This window comes from Vulpes vulpes, chromosome 10 (assembly GCF_048418805.1).
Source record: "Vulpes vulpes isolate BD-2025 chromosome 10, VulVul3, whole genome shotgun sequence".
NCBI lineage: Eukaryota > Metazoa > Chordata > Mammalia > Carnivora > Canidae > Vulpes > Vulpes vulpes.
This window is the reverse complement of record NC_132789.1, coordinates 50,361,593-50,382,747: the sequence shown is the minus strand read 5'-3', so window position 1 is coordinate 50,382,747 and position 21,155 is coordinate 50,361,593. Positions and strand designations below refer to the sequence as shown.

Genomic DNA, 21,155 nt, shown 5'->3' with positions numbered 1-21,155 from the left:
AGCAAAATAAATGAGCACAAATTCTGCATGTTCTCAGAGAAGAATGTTTCATTTCCCCATTAAAAGAGAGAGAGAGATTCCAGATTACAGTTTAGAAACAAAAAGAGATGGAGCCCACTACATGTTATGATTGTATTTTTTTCACTCTCATTTTTCTTCTTCTATGCCTTTCCCAGTGTGTGTAGTGAATTAACTTAAAGGCTGCTGGGGAATACTTGCCAAACTAACCAATGACTATAGATATTAACACTCAAATATCCCTAAAGTCATACAATACTATTTAATCTTCATAAAAGTCATCTCCAGATTGAACTGAAAAAATAACTAATCATTAGAACCAGGAACTATGATAAAAAGAAACTAAACTTAAAGGACACTACTTTTTCAGAAATGTAAGTATTAACTGCTGATATTAAGACCTATGTGCTAGGGTATTTTACATGGTCATATTTACCATATCATCTTCATTCTGCAATATATTATCAAAGTAGTTAAAATGATTTAAGAATGCTCAACTTAGGGCAGCCCGGGTGGCTGAGCGGTTTAGTGCTGCCTTCAGTCCAGGGCGTGACCCTGGAGACCCAGGATCAAGTCCCACGTCAGGCTCCCTGCAAAGGAGCCTGCTTTTCCCTCTGCCTGTGCCTCTGCCTCACTCTGTCTCTCTCTACGTCTCTCATGAATAAATAAATGAAATCTTAAAAAAAAAAAAGAATGCTCAATTTGTGAATAAGTGACAAAGAAAGTACTCAAATACATGTGTAAATGTATGTCCAAAACCTGTAACCTTAAACTCTTTTTATTATGGTGTTTCCCAAAGCCTATTCCACAAACTAAGGAGTATGGTTCCATTGTCAAATAAATTTAGAAATCATTGAGCAAAACAAAATCAAGTTGTTTTTTTCTTCATGAGAAGGTATCAGTCTTTAATATGCTACTATGTATTTTGAATCTCAAAGAGGGAGATTAGTTTATGGCCACACAGAAATTTTATTATTTTTAGAGAGTACTTATATGGGCATCCCATGAGTCTTAAAAAGTAGCCCTATGCCTTATTTACCAATAATATAGCAAAGAATCTATTTTGGTTCATTAATGCCAAGTGAAAGCCTTGATTGTAGCCAAGGCAACTAAAGCAATGAAGAGAGACAACTTTTAACTTACCATTGTGCATCCTGGACCATCCATCTCTTTCACAGTCTCTGCCAGAAGATCCAAATAAAGCATCAGCCCTGGGACTTGGGGGGTCGACCTAGAAGATGAAGGATTTAAAGTCAAAGAACTTAAATTTTCTTTTTAGTCTCATGGTACCAGAAAATCAACTCAAGTACATAGACTGTAGTCATCAGGTTGGCATGACAAGGCCTGTGTGAAGCCAGAGCTTAGTTGAGTATTTTACTGTTCATGTTTAAACAAAATTGAAATTAAACTCCAGAAAATTTTAATTATAAATTTGAAATTATAAATTTCACTTTGTAATTCACTTTATAATTTGTAAAATTATAAATTTCAAATTATAATTGTAGTTGAAATGTCTGTTACCCTATTGCCCAGTTGGTTTTCCATTAAAAAAGCTACAAAAGGGGAATCTATTTTGCTACATTTTAAAAAGCAAGTTTAGGATTTGCTACTTAACAGATACTGAATTCTAACAGTGTCTTTACTTGGCTATGTTCAGAGCCCAGCATGCCGAATGCTTTATAGCTCACAGATTATTATAGTCAAGCATGTTTTCTTTTTTTTTTAAGCATGTTTTCTAATGAAAAAGAAAAAAAGTCAGTGATATAAACTGTAAAAAAAGATACCTCCATTGATCAAAATTAAACATTTTGTACATAAAAGGACACTATTAAGAAAGTGAAAAGCAAACCATTTAATAAAAATATATATTTGCAAATAATCATCTGACAAGGCACTGATATCCCAAATATATAAAGAAACTTCTACAACTCAAGAAAAAAAACCTCTCTCAAAAAATGGGCAAAGAACTTAAGTACACATTTCTCCAACAGATATGCAAATGACAAGCACAAAAATATTCAATATCACTAATCATTAGGGAAATATAATTCAAAATCACGGTGAGAGATACTACTTCATGATGTGAATGTGCTTAATGCCACTAAACTATAAATGGTTAAAATGGTAAATTTTATATTGTGTATATTTTACCACAATTTTTAAAAAATTAAGCTTTAAAATAAGGAGAGTGAAAAAAGAAGCCATACAATGAGAAAGTATTTACAAAGCATACCTGATAAAGATTTAGAATCCTAAATATAGAAAGAAAACTTACAAGTAAATATCAGAAAAAAAAATCCAATTAAAAATAGACAAAGAACTTGAATGGACATTACTCCAAAGAAAATATACAAATGGCTAAAGGGCACATAAAACGATGCTCAACATCATTACTTATAAGGAAAATGTGAATTAAAACCATAATAGGAAAAAAAAAGCCATAATGAGAGACCACTCCACACCCCTTGGAGGTCTATAATAAAAAGAAAACAAAGCAAAATAGTATTAGCAAGAATGTAGATAAAGTAAAGCCCTCATACATTGCTGAAGAGAATGCAAAATGGTACAGCCTCTGTGGAAAACAGTTTGATAATTCCTCAAAAGTTAAACAGAGACATACTCAGCAATTCCACTCTTAGGTATTAAAGCAGTTAGGCATTAAAACAGGTATTCAAATGGAAACTTGTGTTTGAATGTTCATAGCAGCACTAGTCACACACCAGAAGGTGAACACAGCTCAATGTCCATCAACAGATGAACAGATGAACAAACTGTGGTACATATTCATACCAGGGGCTGAAGAAAGGGAGAAATGCTGAATGAATGCTTAATGAATACAGGGTTTCAGGATGATGAAAAAGTTCTGGAACTAGACAGTTGTGACATTTGCACAATATGTACTTACTGCCATTGAATTATATACTTTGAAATGGTTGAAGAGGTGCATTTTATGAGTATTTTACTGCAATAGAAAAAAAAGATCCTATTCTGTATGAACGAGAAAGAAAATAATTCTGTTTAACTTTTCTGGGATGATAGTGCCAGTTTGCTTGGGAGCATGCTGGTTGGTTTCTTGAAACTGCTCTTTACTACCTTAAGACTTTTTCACATGATGCATGTAAAACTAGAATGTCTTTCCTAAAAGTACTAACTTTTGGGACACCTGGGTGGCTCAATGGTTGAGCATCTGCCCTTGGCTGAGGTCATGATCCCGGGTTGGGGATTGAGTCCCAAGAAAGGCTCTCTGTGAGGAGGCCGCTTCTCTGTCTGCCTTTGTCTCTGCCTTTCTCTGTGTCTCTCAAAAATAAACAAATAAAATCTTTTTAAAAAAATAAAAGTATTATTAATTTTTTACATATGCATATATAAAATTATTTTTCTTGAGAGAGAGCATGTGTGTTGCCAAGGGGGAAGGGCAGAGGGGGAGAGAGAATCTTAAAGAGACTCCATGTCCAGCATGAAGCCTGATGTAGGGCTCCATCTCACAACCTTGAGATCATGACCTGAGTTGAAATCAAGAGTTGGACACTTAACAGGTGCCTGTGAAATTAAAATTTTGTTTATCAAGTACTTTTGAAATTGTGAATGGCTACAGGGGAAGAAATGATATCTCTATGTAAATACAATTGGAAAAATTCAGTTTCCTATACAATAATATAAGCATATATAATATAACTGGAGGCTTAGACGTATGCATTTTTTCTGTTCACTGGAAAGCTGTAAAGGAAATCTCTTCAGTGAAAACATTAAGGTCTACACCCAGCAGTATTAGAATTAATTCCACTTTGAACACCTGTGTGAAAAACAGTAATTTAATGAGCATTTGAAGAGAAGTTATTTCCCTCCACAATTTTTTTGTTTGTGTGGCTAACTCCCACGAACTATTACTGGTTATTCTGCACATAGGCATTTTAATTAAAATGCTACTATTCCTTCAGATTAGAATTTAATATATCCTTTCTTTTCAACTTAGTTTACAACTATGACCAGTTATAAATTGAAAGGTTTCTGAAACTGCCATCAAACATCAAACAGTAAATCTTATCTGGCTATTATTCCAACAACAAGGGGATCCCTGGGTGGCGCAGCGGTTTGGCGCCTGGCTTTGGCCCAGGGCACGATCCTGGAGACCCGGGATCGAATCCCACGTCGGGCTCCCAGTGCATGGAGCCTGCTTCTCCCTCTGCCTGTGTCTCTGCCTCTCTGTGTGTGTGTGTGTGTGACTATCATAAATAAATAAATAAATAAATAAATAAATAAATAAATAAATAAATAAAATATTCCAACAACAAAAAAATGTGGCCAGTACCCATAAATAAATTCTATAGAAATAAAACAAATATAATCACAATAATCTCAATAAAACATTATCATTAAAAAGTACCTATTATAAGTTTTCTTTTTACAATAAAAAATTTTGTTACTTAAGGCTAAAGAATAAAGGATTCATAGTCAAAATATAAAAATGGAATGAAATGTTGCTTAAATGTAATTACATTTAAAATTAAAAAATATCACATAAAAAATCTGAATTTTCAGATGGTATATTTTCAAAAACCCATCAGTCTATCCAAGAAGTGGGACGCCTGGGTGGCTCAGTGGTTGAGCCACTGCCTTCGGCTCAGGTCATGATCCTGGGGTCCTGGGATCAAGTCCCGCATCAGGCTTCCCACAGGAAGTCTGCTTCTCCCTCTGCCTCTCTCATGAATAAATAAATAAAATCTTAAAAAAAAAAAAAACTGAACTATCTAAGGAGCATCTTTACATGTTTACGTTTATATTTACATATTAGAATTTAGAAAAAATGAATTAGACATTAAAGTCAGAAATAACTTTATAGAAAAAAGAAATAACTTTATAGATAACCTCAAAAGTTGTTTTACTTCTGTAGGCACTTAAATATTAACACTTATTATTATATGTATTTATAAGTAATTTTTTATTAATTTGCCAGCTTTTGTTAAAGAAATGCTTCTAAGATAAAAATTCTTTACAAAAATTTAAGAAACTATGAGCATTTCTAAGTCCTTTATTAAAAATCCTGAAATATTATAGACCCTTAAAATTAGCCAAAGTCTACCTATCACATGAACACAAGCTCTAAGCTTAAACCATTTCAAAAGCAATCTTCTGTTTGGGAATATTAGATCTACGCTACCCTAAGTTAACTCTCTTCACTTTTAAAGGCCTTCCCATCCCCATCAAATAATGATTTGCTTCAAAGATCCATTATATAAGGTTTACCCAAGGGATATAATATCAAAGAAAACTTAACTTTCCATTTTAATTTTTTAAAAGGCTAGAAAAAGGGAGTCTTCCTTTTTATAAAGAAAGTTGGTCTTCTTTTAAAACCCTACTCTGCCATTTTAGTACTAATGTTAATTTTATCTAAGTTCAATTTGTAGAGTTATTACACTGCCCAGTGTATACGAAGAAAGGAAATGGGTACTTAAAGGATTTAACATGGCAATCATAAAGGAACTTGATCTCTGTCAGGTTTAAAGACTGACAAAAGAATGCTCTTTTACTCTAAGTTAATTTTCCAGTTTAGATTGCTGGGCTAACAGTTCAAGAAAGAATATTATTAATAAAAGCCAGAAGTTGAAAGAAGTTTCAGAATAATATTTTAGTGAAAGAACAAATTAGATCGGTTTCAAATGGATATGTTTAAAAGAACACATACATGTCTAATCACAAATGGAGGTTTATCTGTTTCTTTTTTGAATTCATAGGGTCCCAGATTTAAATGGGCCAGCCGCCGCCTGGTGTCTTCAGATAGCTCACACATGCGTCTTTTTGTGTAGGGAGATGGAGAGTGTGATTTTGAAGAAATTGTAGGCTGTTCGTAGTTTTTTGCATTTATGCAATATTTATTTCTCTCAGGTGACTTGGATTTTTTCTTTTGTGATCTCGATGTTCTGCTTTGCAGTCTGCCGTGTGATTTTTCAACTGGAGCCGTATGGTAAATAAATTTATCCTAAACATAAAAAATAAAAATTAACTTGGGCAGAAGATATATGTAGAGATATATATAGATCTATCTATAAATTACAAGTAGAAAAAAACTTTAAAAATTAATCTAAGGCACATGTAATCTATGAAAGCCAACTAGATTAGTCTTTTCTATCTATGCTAGACAAAGATTACTCTTTTCTATCTATGCTAGATAAAGATTACTCTTTGTCTAGTAGTTAATCAAGTATATGGTATTCTTAAGTCTAACAAGTACTTCTGAAAATAAAAGCCGAATATTAAATCATATGAAAAATCTAAGAACCAAGGTCAGAAAAAATTAGCTTTCAGTGTGCTAAAGAATTAATGTAAACATTGGTTTATCATTTGTAATTAAGTATCCAAGTAATTGGCTATATAATTTAAGAAGGCTCTCTCTTTTGTTTTTAGAGAGAGTGAAGAGATTGGGGAGGGCAGAGGGAGACAGACAGGATCTTAAGCAGACTTTACACAGAGCTCAACATGAGGTTCAATCCCAGGACCCAGAGATCAAGACCTGAGCTGAAATCAGGAGTTGGAGCTTAACCAACTGAGCCACCCATGTGGCCCAAGAGGGCTCTCTTTAGTAATGTTACAAATACACATGGCTAAGTAGGTGCTTATGAAATCTTTATGGAGAAAATGATTAAAATAAGTTTCATTTATGCTGCTGTGATTACATGCACATGTACACTGGTGAACATCTGAAAAACAGCTTTATACACATTTTCATGAAATGTATTATTTGGATTATACAAAGTGATTAGAATTTAAGATCTCCTCCAAACTAATACTTTATTATTCTGTGACCAATAGTCGTATCATCTTAATTCTGATTCCATATTTTTATAAAAGTAAAAAGACATAAAAGACACATATAGATTTTAATGACTAGTACTCTACTAGTATAATTTATTAGCAGTCTAAAATTTAAAAAAACAAATGTTACATTTATAAACATTTTTATATTATTAGGGTAACATTTAGTCTCTGCCTTATAAGTACCTTAAAATTTAGATTACAATTACTCTTGACTCATTATCTAAAATTATAAGGTTTCAGTATTAAAGAAAATGGGCAGTTGAGAATCTTTGTATTCCTAACTTTAATCATTTTAAAAACTACCAATCCTACCTCCCTGTTTGCTCAACCTCTCCTTCCCTACTCACTAAGGATATCTATTCTAAGTAAATAAAACATAAACGTGATATAGAAGGTAAAAGTCAAATATTTTTTGGAAGTAGATAAACAGGAAAAAATAATATTTTCCAATTGGAAAATAAGTCCATGAAATCATACAAACCTGCAGCATCAGATTATTTCCTCATTTTTCCTCTACAGCTGCGGATGTGTTCCCAGCCCTTCTCCCACCTTGTTCAAGACTTCAACCAGTAATTCAGAATTTTTCTACCTTATCACACTTCATCCATCTCTATGACATCACACTGATGCACAGAAGCAGGAATGTTAGCTCACCTTTGAGGTTTAACACATGTTCAAAGCAGTGAAACTTTCCAGAATCTTAGACTCAGCTTTAATTACCTTTTTCTACCTCATCTTAGATTTCATCATTATGCAGATCTATTTTTTTTATGCAGATCTATTGTATCTCAACTCTGAAAATCCCTTGCTGACCAAAACTATTTTTCCTCATTCTACTTCTTTTATTCTCACTCCATCTGCTACTTACCTTCCTCACCTTCTCAGTCTTTGGAGCTCTTTTGCTCAGACATTCATGCATTTTTAATATCTCTTACCTCCAGACCCAGATGAACACCATTATTGTCCATTTCAGCAATGCTGTAAAGTTCCTCCTCACTGATCTCTGATTATACCAAACCTAAAATAACTAACTTCATCTTCTTCATTGGAGTTTTTGAATGTTGAATACTACTAGAGTAAGTTATAAACTGTGGTATGTCAACTACAGATACATGCTAACTCTACTCAATCCTTAATGCAGCCTGATACTGCCCAGTAAAACTTAAAATAGTGACTGTTACATGCTGTTAACATAGCATGTGACACAGACTTGAAAAGTCTTTTACTCCTTTTTGAAAACCTTCCTGCCTCCATGTGAATGAGTCAAAATTAGCCTACTAGACGATGACAGTCTTGTGGCCACTGCTGCAGCTAAAATCAAACCAATTATCTCCCAAACCAAAAATTCAGCCAACTGCCAGACATGAGTGAAGCCATACTAGATCATTCAGCCCTAGCCTCACCAGTTCAAACCAAAAGAAACCCCCAACCAATCCACAGAACTGTGAGAAATGTTTTATTTTAAGCCACTAAGTTAGTGTTGATTTTTACACAGCAAAAACTACCCAATAGAGCATACAAAATAATAAAACTACTACTGATACTTAACTAATCTACCTTTACTAGATATAAAGTAGAAAACTAGTTTTCTTTCAGAAAATCACATTAATATGCTCAATTTTTTCAATCTATCCAATTGGTAACAAAACATCAATTTGAAAATTGTGTGTCAAAAGGAATAAAGATCATTATAAGTAATTGTGAACTTAAATAATTTTATAGTTTCTCTCATTCATTCCTCTTTTAAAAATCAAAATGGTTTGTCTTATTCTTATGTTTGAATCTGAAAATGCTGCTTTACAGCCATTAAAATTTTAATTGTAACTAATACTATTAAAAAAGCAGATGTATCACATTCTCAAATAAGGTCAAATAAGATGAAAATTCTGTCTGTTGACATTTAAAATTTTAATGTGTAAGTGTATACTCTGTTGTGCCAGATAATGTTTTCTATCTTGTTTTAAGTACCGTCTTCTCTCCTAATTATCTTTAAAGAAAGCTTAGTAATAGCTGTCATATTCATTAATTATATGCTATGTGCCAGACACATTACCTATTCTCCAATTTCATCTTTAAAGCAGAATTGTGAGAAACTTGAACCCAGATCTATCTGATTCTGAAGTATATTTTCTTAAACACTGACACCAAAACCTATCCTATTTTCTTACATCTGTTTAATAAAGAACAAATGACAAACACTGAAATAGCAAGTTAAAAAAAAAAAAGAAATGAACCTTCTCAAAAGTTTATAGGGGAAAATGTTAGTTTAAGTCCAATGACGGCGGGGGGGGGGGGTAATTTAACATAGCTCAGTGGACTCTTCCACTGAGCTATATACTTAGAGTACTTTTCTGTGTATATGCCATACTTCATACAAAAAAAAAAAAAAAGACTTTTCTACCCAATCATCAGAAGGGCATACCCCAATGAGGAGAGAAAAATGTTGTCTGAGTCCAGGTAAAATATTTTTAACAATTTATAAATATGTACAGTGCATGTCTCAAAACAAGTCAGTAATACCTTTGCATTTGGCAAGGACAGGCTGTTAGATCTCTCATAGCTGCATTTCAGCTCTCATTTAAAAGATAAATAATTATAGACAAATTGGCATACTATGTATCTTGCTAAACAAAATAAGATATATAAGATATATCTTTTGATAATCTTATATAACCATGCTTTACCTTTCTTAGCTTATGTCTCAGTTACCATCCTCAGCAAATTTACTGTGAAACTGAGAATGCAGTAAATTAACTCTTCACTCTTTCCATCATAGGTCCAGTCCTGCCTTGTTTGGGTCCTCTGGGCTTTATATGGATACTGGCTCTTCATCACAGACTAGTCATTGTTACCTGATCATAATGCAACTAGATATAAGTGATGACTAGACATTATTAGATAACTTGTGGACAAGGCAGTAAGATAATCCTGGTGACTCAGTAAAAAGTTAACCAGAATGAAATATCAGGTCCAGATATCTCAGTTTACTAAAGACAGTTTTTACAAATATTGAAGGTACTTAGGTTGGAGCGTCCAAGGTTCCCTTGGTCTGACAGCATCAGTATGGCCACCAAACTGAACAAGAGTCATTTAAGGAATTAGAGACACTCAAGAAACCACATTCATTTAACATCAATATCCCCACATGAGAATCTCTGGTCACATTTGCCAGAAGTTATCCTTTGAACTTCCTGCAGTCACCTGTAACTTCTATAAGATTTATAGAAGCCTCCAATCTAGTTCTCCGTGGGTCTTCTTGATCTCAACATCTTTCTGGAGGACAGATTTCTTTGCATTAAAAAAAAAGCCCCATGAAGTCATAAAATAATAATATAATGGCACCATCTATCTATCATGTGTACCAAACTCTTCACTCTCATTTTTAAGATGCAACCAAACTGCTAAATATCTGATAATTGTTTTGCTTTCTAAAGATTGAGCTGAAAAAGTGAAAAGAGTTGCAGCCAAAATAAAAGAATAATTCTTGCCCAATGCCCATAAATATGAAGAAGGTAAACTATTAAAAACTTTAAATAAATGATTTCAACCTGAGTGCGGCACTTCCTTGAACTTATCAGACATTCAGTAATCACTGAGGTTGTAGAAAATTCCAGCTTTGGAGCAATTCCCTGAGGGGAAAAAGGGTATTATTAGACATTTTGATTTTTAAAAAAATATAATTACTGTTGATAAAACTATGACCTGAAGTAACAAATATTTGTCAAGATATAGCTGCTTCATTTGTTAGTATGACTTTCTTATTAAAGATAAGACAACACAGTGATGCTAATAAATGTTAGCAAGAAGCAGTTTCATTGCTGATGATACGCTTATAAGTGATTACCTTTATGTAAAAATTAACATATTTTTTAATTTTCAAGTATTTTCCTGTCAAATTATTCTAAGATTTTTAAACTATGATATAAAATTAAGGCGATAAATATATAAAAACACTTAATGGATTTGAGTTCTTATTAAGACACACTTAACTACATAATCAAGAAATACTTTGGATAGTCTCCTCATTCCTAAGTCCAATGACAATGGGGGGGGGTAATTTTATATTTAGAAAGGACTCTTCCACTGAGCTGTATAAAATTATAAAATTATAACTTCTAGGTATGCAGTCCTTGAAAACAGAAGAGAGGAAAGTCTCTACCAATTCCTCCAACATTTTTTCCTATAACATATAGGTTACACTCAGATCTATGAATGAAACTGGCTTCTATTTCTTGCAACATTTCAAACATCAGCTTGAACACTGTTTTGAAGTAAGTGGAGACAAATGGTAAAATTTAAAGGAACAGTCATGAAGTACCTGCCAAAATATTTGGAAGCACACAAACTGTACATTCAATGAAGCATTAAAAGATACTGTGTATGTCCAGTGCGACTTCATTTGAATATAGCAGCAGATGCTTGTCCTTTACAAACCCAGCATTTGACCATTAGAGTTTCAAACATTACATTACAGGAAAGGTAAATATGAGTTGCCTAAGAACTAACTAAATGATTATTTTTATGCAAACATAACTTTTATTAATGATGCTCACTATGCCTACTTGTTTGTTATCTATTGCTTCACAACAGATTACTTAGCAGTTTAAAACAAGAGTAAACACCTATCTCACATAGTTTCTATGGGTCAGGAATCTGGCAGAGGCTGAACTGGGTGGTTCTGGCTTGAAATCTCTCATGAGATTGCCATTTAGGCTGTTGTCATCTGCAGTTTGCCTGGGGTTAGAGGATCTACTTCCTCAGAAGGCTCATTCACATAAATGTCAGCTCTTGCCTGGCTTTTATCAAAAGGACTCAGCTCCTCATGCCATAAATCTCTCCATAAGACTGCTTGAGTGTCCTCATGCCATGGCAGCTAGTTCTCCCCAAACAAAGCAATGGGGAAGCCACAACCGTTTTTATAACCTAGTCTCCTAAGCCTAGCACTGTCACCTATCACATACTATTTAGAGTCCTGAAGTACAGCCCACACTCAACGGGAAAGGAGTTAAGACTTCCTTTTCAGCTGAGAAATATCAAAAATTTTGTGGACATATCTTAAAACCACCACAGTCCACCCTCTGACCACAAGACCACAAGTTAACTTACACTCCTTTCATGTGTAAACTAAACTCATACCCTACAGAACAAAAACAAAAACAAAAACAAAAACAAAAACAAACCCAAACAAAAAACAAACAAAGAAAGAAAAGTCTCATCCTTTTCCAACTTCAGCTTGAAATCCAAGATGTTGGCATCTAAGTCAAATCCTTATTCAGCCTTCTCAGATGTTGTTCTTTATTTTTTTTTAAGATTTATGTGTTTATTCATGAGAGATACAGGGAGAGGCAGAGTCATAAGCAGAGAGAGAAGCAGGCTCCCTGTGGAAAGCCTGATGTGGGACTCAATCCCAGGACCCAGGACCACGCCCCGAGCCGAAGGCAGATGCTCAACCATTGAGCCACCCAGATGTGGTTCTTTAAGGATAGTTCCTAGAATACAGTTTCTCACAGTTAGAAGACTTATGAATCAAAGAGACAAGTTATCTGTCCCATACATTCCCAAAGTACACACATGTAGTAGGCACAGCATAATCACTCTAGATATTCTTGTTCAAAAAGGGAGGAAATGGGCAGCCCGGGGGGCTCAGCATCTTGGCCCCACCTTTGGCCCAGGGCGTGATCCTGCAGATTCGGGATGGAGTCCCACGTCAGGTTCCCTGCATGGAACCTGCTTCTCCCTCTGCCTGTGTCTCTGCCTCTCTCTCTGTGTCTCTCATGAATAAATAAATAAAATCTTTAAAAAAAAAAAAAAGGGAGGAATTAAGTCAAAAGGGAATCACTGGCCTATAGAAATTCTAAAATCTGTCCAGGAAAATATTAGAAGTTCCTTGATTAGAAGTTTAATCAAGAAATAACTATCCTCTGGGCTCCTCCCTCGGGCTCTTGCTTCCAACCTTTGAATTATCATTCCTTTCCAAGGAGAGGCAGGCCGTGTTTAGAGCTGCACAGTGTTCTGAGTGTGAGTTCTGACACCAGAATTTTGGGGGTCCAAAGGCCTTTTCATTTTGTGAGGTCTCTCTGCATTTCAGACCAAGCTGGTGGTATTTCCACCAATGCAATGCTCTTAAAAAACACACTGGTTCTCATGTGAATCTTACTGAAGTTCATTCCATTAGACACAAGCTGCAGCCTTTTCCACACACAGTTTCTGCTGAGACTCCCCTGAAGGATCTTTGAAAAACCAATGTTTATTTTCTGAGGCAACGTCTTAGATCTTTCTGAAATTTTAATGAAGAATTTTATAGTTACTACCCTTGGTTTTACCATCAGAATACAATTTTCCAAAAGTGCCTGGAATGATTTTTGCTCAGAAGTCATTCCTTAATTGTAGTTTTATTTGCCATTGGGAAAGGCTGGGAATCTTCGGAAACCATAAGTTCCAACTCCTTTTTGCTAAACAGCCTTTCCTTTTGCTCCTCTCTCTCTCCTCTCATATTTTGCTATAAAGCAGCAAGAGAAAACCAAGCAGACCCTCTAACTTTCTATTGGAAAGTCTCAAACATACAATCCATTTCATTGGATATTTCTCTACATCCCACATTACTGCAGGTGACTATATGGCCAAACCTCCTGTTATTACTGAACAAGGAATCCTTTCATCCCTAATTTCCAATAACATTCACCTTATTTTCCTGCAAATACACATCTGACAGTTTCTTCAAGACCTTCCAAGCTTTCACAAACATTCTAGCAAAACTTTTCCAGCTTTTGCCCTCTCTATAGAGGTGCTTATTAAGTGTCTTCATGCATGGCAGTTGGCTTAGCCTAAAGTGACTGATACAAGAGTGAAAGCGAGGAGGAAGCCACAATACATTTAGTGACTCCAAAGTCTAATACTGTCACTTCACCACATTTTATCTGTTAGAGTTGCTAAGTATAGTGTGGAGAATCAGCTCTGCCTTTGGAAGAGAGAAGTATCAAACCATTTGTGGACGTATTTTATAACTACCACAGCCTGAATTGCAACTTATCACCCCCATATGTTGCTGGTCACATTGTAAAAACTCAATGTTTTAGCCACTATTTTCACTGAGCTTTCAAAACCAAATAAGTATCAGTTGAGATTCTCCAGGAAAAAGAACTAGTAGGATAAATAAATATATATATATATATATATTTATTTATTTATTTATTTATGGAAATATATATATATGGAAAGAGAGAGAGAGAGCACACACATGAGAGCGCAAGATTTATTTTAAGGATTTGGTTCATGCAATTGTTAGAGTGGCAAGTCCAAAATCCACAGGGCAATGCACAGGCTGGCAATGTAGACAGAAGTTGATATTGCAGTCTGGAGTGTGAAATTTGTAAGCATGATAGCAGGCTGAAAAATGAGGCAGTTATTTCTACATTACAGCTTTGAAGCAGAATTCCTTATTGTTCAGGAAACCTCAATTTTTACTCTTCAGGCCTTCAACTAATTGGATGAGTTCAACCTACCTTGTCAATGGTAATCTCCTATACTTCAATTGAACTGTTTATAAATATTAATTACATCTACAAAATACTATCGCAGTAACATCTAGACTAGCGTTTGACCAAACAACTAGGCACCATAACCTAACCAAGTTGACATGTAAAATTAATCATCACTCCATCTCAAATGTCAGTTCCTCTATGAAGTCTAGAAGATGTAGTCTGTTCATTTAATTCCATCAAGTGGCATTTAAGTACCTACTCCATGCAAAGTACTGTGCTAAGAGTTAAATTCAAAGATGAGAAAGCCACATATTGTTTCTACAGAGTTCATAGTCTAAAGGGGATATTATCATCAGCACTGTCATGATCTCCCCAGCCATCAGCATATAATGCACATTTACTGAGTGTTCTCTCTGCCAGGTACTGCTATAACCATCTACAAGGCTTCATTAATCCACCCAGTAGCCCTGTGAGATCTTCATATTATAGTGCTTTGTTCAAGTTTAGTCGGTAGCCTATGAAAGTGCTAGGATTTAATCCCAGGTGTGACTTTATTTTTGCCAAAGCAATGGGTTCAGAAGAACAGCCCAAGACTCGGCCAGATGTTACAAGAATTGAGGAAAGGTGCATTGTCATCTGCCAGAACAACAAACTACTAATGGGAGTGTTTTTTCCACTCACATTTATTTTTTATTTTTTAATTTTTATTTATTTATGATAGTCACAGAGAGACAGAGAGAGAGGCAGAGACACAGGCAGAGGGAGAAGCAGGCTCCATGCACCGGGAGCCCGACGTGGGATTCGATCCCGGGTCTCCAGGATCGCGCCCTGGGCCAAAGGCAGGCGCCAAACCGCTGCGCCACCCAGGGATCCCTCCACTCACATTTAAATACAACAATTGATATGATTGGATTTATATCTGCCGTTTTGCTGTTCAGTTTATAGAGGTACCATGTCTTTTGATTCTTCCATTCTTTCTAGGGCTCTCACCTGTGTATATATAGCTTTGTGGTCATCCAGTGAAACTATAAGGGTTCCACTCTGTTGATTACCTGTATATGGCTTGGAAAATATATTCAAAGATACAGTCTGGTCCGCAGTTTCCATGGAGTTTCACTTTTTGCTGGGCTTTCACAGTATCTTGTTGCTCAGCACTGTTTCAGAGTCAGCAAGGAATGGGTAGAGAGCTCATCTCTGCCCTTTTATTGCTCCCTTACTTAAGTGAACTTTTTGGCAAATGGGCTGCTCACTCTAATTGGAACTGCCATCGGCCTACAAAAGCTGTGGGGTTTCTTCATCCACTTACATCTGAATCCATCACATTTAGTTGGTGAAGACCTAATACCTGTCCTTATGATTCTGACACCAATTCCAGTGTGTGGGTTTTCCAACACCAACCAAAGCAATTCTCGTGATATTTAACTCAGTTCTGACACTTTCTACCTAGTAATAGCATCAGATCCCACAGCTGCTAAAGATCAGTCCCACAAGACTGTGCCCAGCCCTCTTCAGACACAATCACAAGTCTGGGTTGTCATCTGTGTTTCTGACCAATCAGGTATAATTTGGAGGTCCCTATGATCTCCTCCCCTGGTTCAATTAGGCTCACAGAACTCAGGAAAATAGTTGACTGTTTACTGATTTATTATAAAAGAATATGATAAAGGGGGATCCCTGGGTGGCGCAGCGGTTTGGCGCCTGCCTTTGGCCCAGGGCGCGATCCTGGAGACCCGGGATCGAATCCCACATCGGGCTCCCGGTGCATGGAGCCTGCTTCTCCCTCTGCCTGTGTCTCTGCCTCTCTGTGTGTGTGTGTGTGACTATCATAAATAAAAAAAAATTAAAAAAAAAAAAGAATATGATAAAGGATACAGATGAACATCCAGAGGAAGAGATTCACAGAGTATGTGGGAAGAGACATAGAACAATGCCATCCCCAGGGACATCACTCTCCCAGGAGCTGCCTCCAAGAGTCCACCAACCTAAGGGCCTCTAAATACAGGCCCTTTGGGTTTTAATGGAGGTTTCATTACACAGGCACAATTGATTAAATCACTGGCCATTGATATTTTAAAGCAATCTCCAGACTTCACCTATCCTCCCTAGATGTCCAGGGACTGAAAGTTCCAACCATCTAACCACAGAGTTGTTCCCTCTGGCAACCAGTCCTCATCTTTAGGTTATGTAGTGGGGGTTTCAAAAAGTCACTTCATTAACATAACAAGAGATGGATTTATTGCTCCCCATCACGTAGAAAATTCCAAGGATTTTGGGAGCTCTGTGCCAGAACAAGGATAAAGACCATATATATACTTCTTACTTTAAATCATAGTATTTCAGTCCTACTCTCCAAAATTGATTCTGACCCCTCTGGTAGCAGAGCTTCTGATTTTTCTGTCCAGCCCCAGGACTGGTGCAGTTACAATTCTCACTGGCCTTGAAGGGTAGGGAAGTTGTCCCAGACTACAAGGTGACATACTGCCACCATTTTTATCCAAAGTTTTAGCCATTATGTAAGCATAAACACTTTTTTTTTAATTCCAGCTAGTTAACATATTGTTATACTAATTTCAGGTAAACAGTATTGTAATTCAACACTTCCTTATAATACCCGCTTAATCTGTCTTAATTGCCAGGCAGTTTCTAGTGTCCTGAAACTTGTGATGATTTTGTCCAGTTTTGTACTTGTTTTGTATGGAGGGAGGAACTGCCAACCTCTTCATATCACCATTACCAGAAGTATTTTTGCCTTAGTAATCCAACATCTGAACGTATGAAAAAGTAATCCAAAGTAAATGAAGAAGATCCCTATATTAATGGTCCATATCCATACTTTTATGTTTTTACTGCCAATTTGGTATAATATAGCATTTTAAATTACTTTCAAAACACCATAATTTTAAAATCAGTTTTCTTCATTGCAGGCTTCCATGTATTTGCGGAAACACTCTGAAGGTTTTTATAATATAGAAGATGGCTAATGGACACTGATAATATCCCAAAGGGAGTATATTTTCATAGATTTGCTAGTTAGTTAACTTTTACACTTCTAGCAAGCTGAAGTCACTATTTCCCAGAATACAGAATATCATAAACCTAGACCTATAGGGAAAAGTATTTAATTTATCATATTGGCTCATATATCACCCCACTTTCCTTACTCAGACTACTTTAACATTTTATAAAAGTAGTAAAAAAAAAATGTCCAAATTATTTCAACCTAGACATCTTTTGCTTTTTTTCGCCTTTGAAATGGCAGGGTCTTCTCCACTTTCTCTAAGTGGAAGACATTTTCAGGGTTAAGTAGATTTTTAAATCACCCATCAAAAGTTGAAGGGAGTGGGGGAAAGGATGGAAGAGTTGGCTTTCACAATGTAGCATTCATTTTTAGGTAAATGAACGTATTTCTATGACATGAACATACAACAATGAATCTATCCAAACTCCTACTAATGAACATTTAAATTATTTTGGTTTTTTACTATTATGAACAATGCTATCAGTGAACATCCCTAGGAAGACTCTTAGTATACCAGAGAGAATATATCTCCACGATATATACCTAGAAGGCAACAGGCTACAAGAATCTTTGCCTTTACTAGATAATTCTGATTTGTGGTGAGGTTCCAATTTACATAGAATGGCAGCATGTAAGAGCTTCCATTTTTCACATTTCTCATATGGTCAGATTTTATTAAATTTTACCAATCATATGGCTATGAAAATAAAATCATAAGGTTGTTTTAATTTTGGATTTCCTGGGCAGCCCTGGTGGCGCAGCGGTTTAGCGCTGCCTACAGCCCAGGGTGTGATCCTGGAGACCAGGGATCAAGTCCCACGTCGGGCTCCCTGCATGGAGCCTGCTTCTCTCTCTGCCTGTGTCTCTGCCTCTCTTTCACTCTCTCTGAATAAATAAATAAATAAATCTTAAAATAATAATAATAATAATAATAATAATTTTGGATTTCCCTATATGCTAATGAGACAGACAGCACTGTTTCAAATGTTAATTGGTCATTCTTTTGAGAGAAAATAAAGAAAAGAGGAAAGGCAGGAAAGGAGGTGGGAAGCAGAAGGAGAGGAGAAAAACCTGAAGGATATAAAGCAAATTAACGTTTGCTAATTCTGGATGAAAGATGCATGGATTTCATTCAAATTTCGGTATGCTTAAAGTCACAACATAATTTCATAAAACGAATTACATTTTGAACCATGTTAAACTTTGAATTAGTTCTTCACATTTCATATTAAAGATTATGTGGTGGTTTTTGACAATGATCCCATAACACAAATTGATTCAGAAAATAGTAAACACTTACTCGAAGGCCAGAAATCCTCCTCATGGTAACCTGGCGGTTTGAATCATGGTGTCCAGAAATTTGGTTTGGACCCGGGAACATGAAATCTCGTGTGTTTTCATCATATGTAGACAGTGTTTCACCCACTACAAGAAAGATATCCTATGATTCAAATTATAACAAAATATTCTATTTAGAAACAAAATCATCAAGTACAATATTTATAGTGCCTGATGCCTTACTGAAATTTCTGCTTCAGGGTCATGTTTATTTTTTTTTCTAAGAAAGGAAAATTAAAAGAAAGTTATGTTAAATGGATTCCTTATTCAGAAATGTAGTACATATTACTTATTCTCCCTCTTTTATAGAAGGGAAATATTCATGTAAATTTTGTGAGTACCTATGCATACTCATGAAAAAAGTCCTTAAACATTAAGTTGGTATGACATTTACAAACCTAAAATGTAATTATCATCTCCATAAATTTTTTCTATCTTCCATTCTTTTCTAATCACCATTATAAGACATTAGGAAAAAAAAAAAGAAAAAAGAAATATAAGACATTAGGTTACAGGTTGGTAAAAATGTAGACATTTTCTAGATTTTGTGGTTACTCAAATTAGGTATATATGTAATATTCAAAATCTTTTAGGTTATTAATTTTCAGCAACATACAGCTCTCCATTCTATCTCCATCAAATAATTATTTAAGATAGACTTCTCCTATAATTGCAGAGGTAAACAACAAAAATCAAGCTATCCTCCATATTTTAATTTTAACTTTCCCTGCCCCAGAGATTTGTAATGTTTACTAAACAGGTAAGGTTTTATTCCACTCCCCCATTCCCAGTAATAGTCAACACACAAAAACAAAGACAATTACTTTATCCATAAAAAAATATAGTTTGAGAAAAATCACAGAGTCAACTTTTATGAATGTCACAAAATATGTAAGGAGGATAGCAGGTAATTTTCTACTTTCCATTCCTATTTATTCTATTTTAACACAAATGTTCAAATACTATTTATGTCCATCTTTATGTATTTATTATTTTAATCTATTGACGTCTTACACATAGTGGACCAATACTAGAAACTCAACATTGTTCTTAATTTGGGAAGGGGAAAATATGTATTTTTTAAAAGCATTCTTTGAAATGGGTTTGCACATCAATTACTTTATCAAGCTATAATACAGTACCTGGTGGAACTAGTTGAATCAACTCAAACAATGCTGTATCATCTGAAAGTTTAAAGAAAAATTTCCTTAAGCAAATCGATAATAAAAATTAGTTACTTCATCATAAAAGTATCTAAAAGTCAAAGTAATTGCTGGGTAAACTACATATACATTTTTTTTTGCCATTTACATATATGTTTGTATCTTAATATACTGTGTATACTTTTTGGTTGCTATGTCTCTTAGGGCATTATTAATCAATAGCAGAGATTGTACCTTCAATCTCTGGAGTTTGTTTGTTTGTTTGTTTTTTAAAAAAGTTATCATTTTAGAGAAGTTTTAGGTTTATAACAAAATTGATAAGAAAATACAAAGATTTCCCATATATCCTTATCCCCACACATGCATAGCCTCCCCACTATCAACAGCAATCACAAGAACAGCACTTTTTTTTTTTTTTTACCAAGGATGAACCCCCATAGTCACATCCTAATCAACCGACATCCCTAGTTTACCTTGGGGTTCACTTTTGGTGATGTATACTCTGTGGATATGGACAAATAAATGTATAATGACATATTCCATCACCATAGTATCATTCATAGTGTTTTCACTTCCCTGATTTTCCTCTATGCTCTTCCTATTCATCTCTCTCCTCCACTTCAATTTGCTTCCATAAGCAACCACTGATCTTTTTACTGTCTCCATAGCTTTGCATTTTCCAGAATGTCATATTAGAATCATACACTAATTCAGGTTTTTCACATTGGCTTCTTTCACTTTGTAACATGCATTTAAGTGTCCTTCGTGTTGTTCATGGCCTGATAGCTCATTTCTTGTAACTGCTGAATACTATTCACTGTCTGGATTCATTCACTTTATTTATCCATTCACCTACTATAGGCATATTGGTTGCTTCCAAGTTTTGGTAGTTCTAAAGCTGCTATAAACAACCCTGTGCAGGTTTTTATGTGAACATAAGCTTTCCACTTCTTTGGGTAAATACCAAGAAGGCTAATTGCTGGATTATATGTTAAGAATATGTTTAGTTTTGTAATAAACTGCCAGACTGTCTTCTAAATTGCTGTTCTATTATGCATTCCCATTAGCAATATATAAGAAGAGCTCTTGTTGCTCAATAGCCTCACCAACATTTGCAGCTGTCAGTGTTTTGGATTTTGGCCCTTCTAGGAGTGTGGTGGCATCTTGTTTTAACTTGAATTTCCCCAAAGACATACTGTGTGGAGAATCTTTTCATATGCTTTTTGCCATATTTATAAGTTCTTTTGATGAATATCTGTTAAGGTCTTTGGCCCATTTTAAAAATAATGTTGTTTGTTATTTTATTATTGAATTTAAAAGTAC

At 35.1% G+C, this 21,155-nt stretch overlaps 1 protein-coding gene across 7 annotated transcripts in view; it reads right to left on the bottom strand.

The window, feature by feature from the left end:
- SPATA6 (spermatogenesis associated 6) overlaps positions 1-21,155 on the bottom strand; it is a 143,065-nt gene that overhangs the window by 72,118 nt on the left and 49,792 nt on the right. For all 7 annotated transcript variants that reach the window (XM_025991876.2, XM_025991878.2, XM_072724056.1 and 4 more), the window contains 5 exons: positions 19,812-19,853; positions 18,632-18,756; positions 10,380-10,460; positions 5,702-5,995; positions 1,162-1,249 (listed from right to left, as the gene is read on the bottom strand). In XM_025991876.2, the coding sequence (XP_025847661.2) occupies positions 1,162-1,249; positions 5,702-5,995; positions 10,380-10,460; positions 18,632-18,756; positions 19,812-19,853 (630 nt within the window). The remainder of the gene's footprint in view (positions 1-1,161; positions 1,250-5,701; positions 5,996-10,379; positions 10,461-18,631; positions 18,757-19,811; positions 19,854-21,155) is intronic.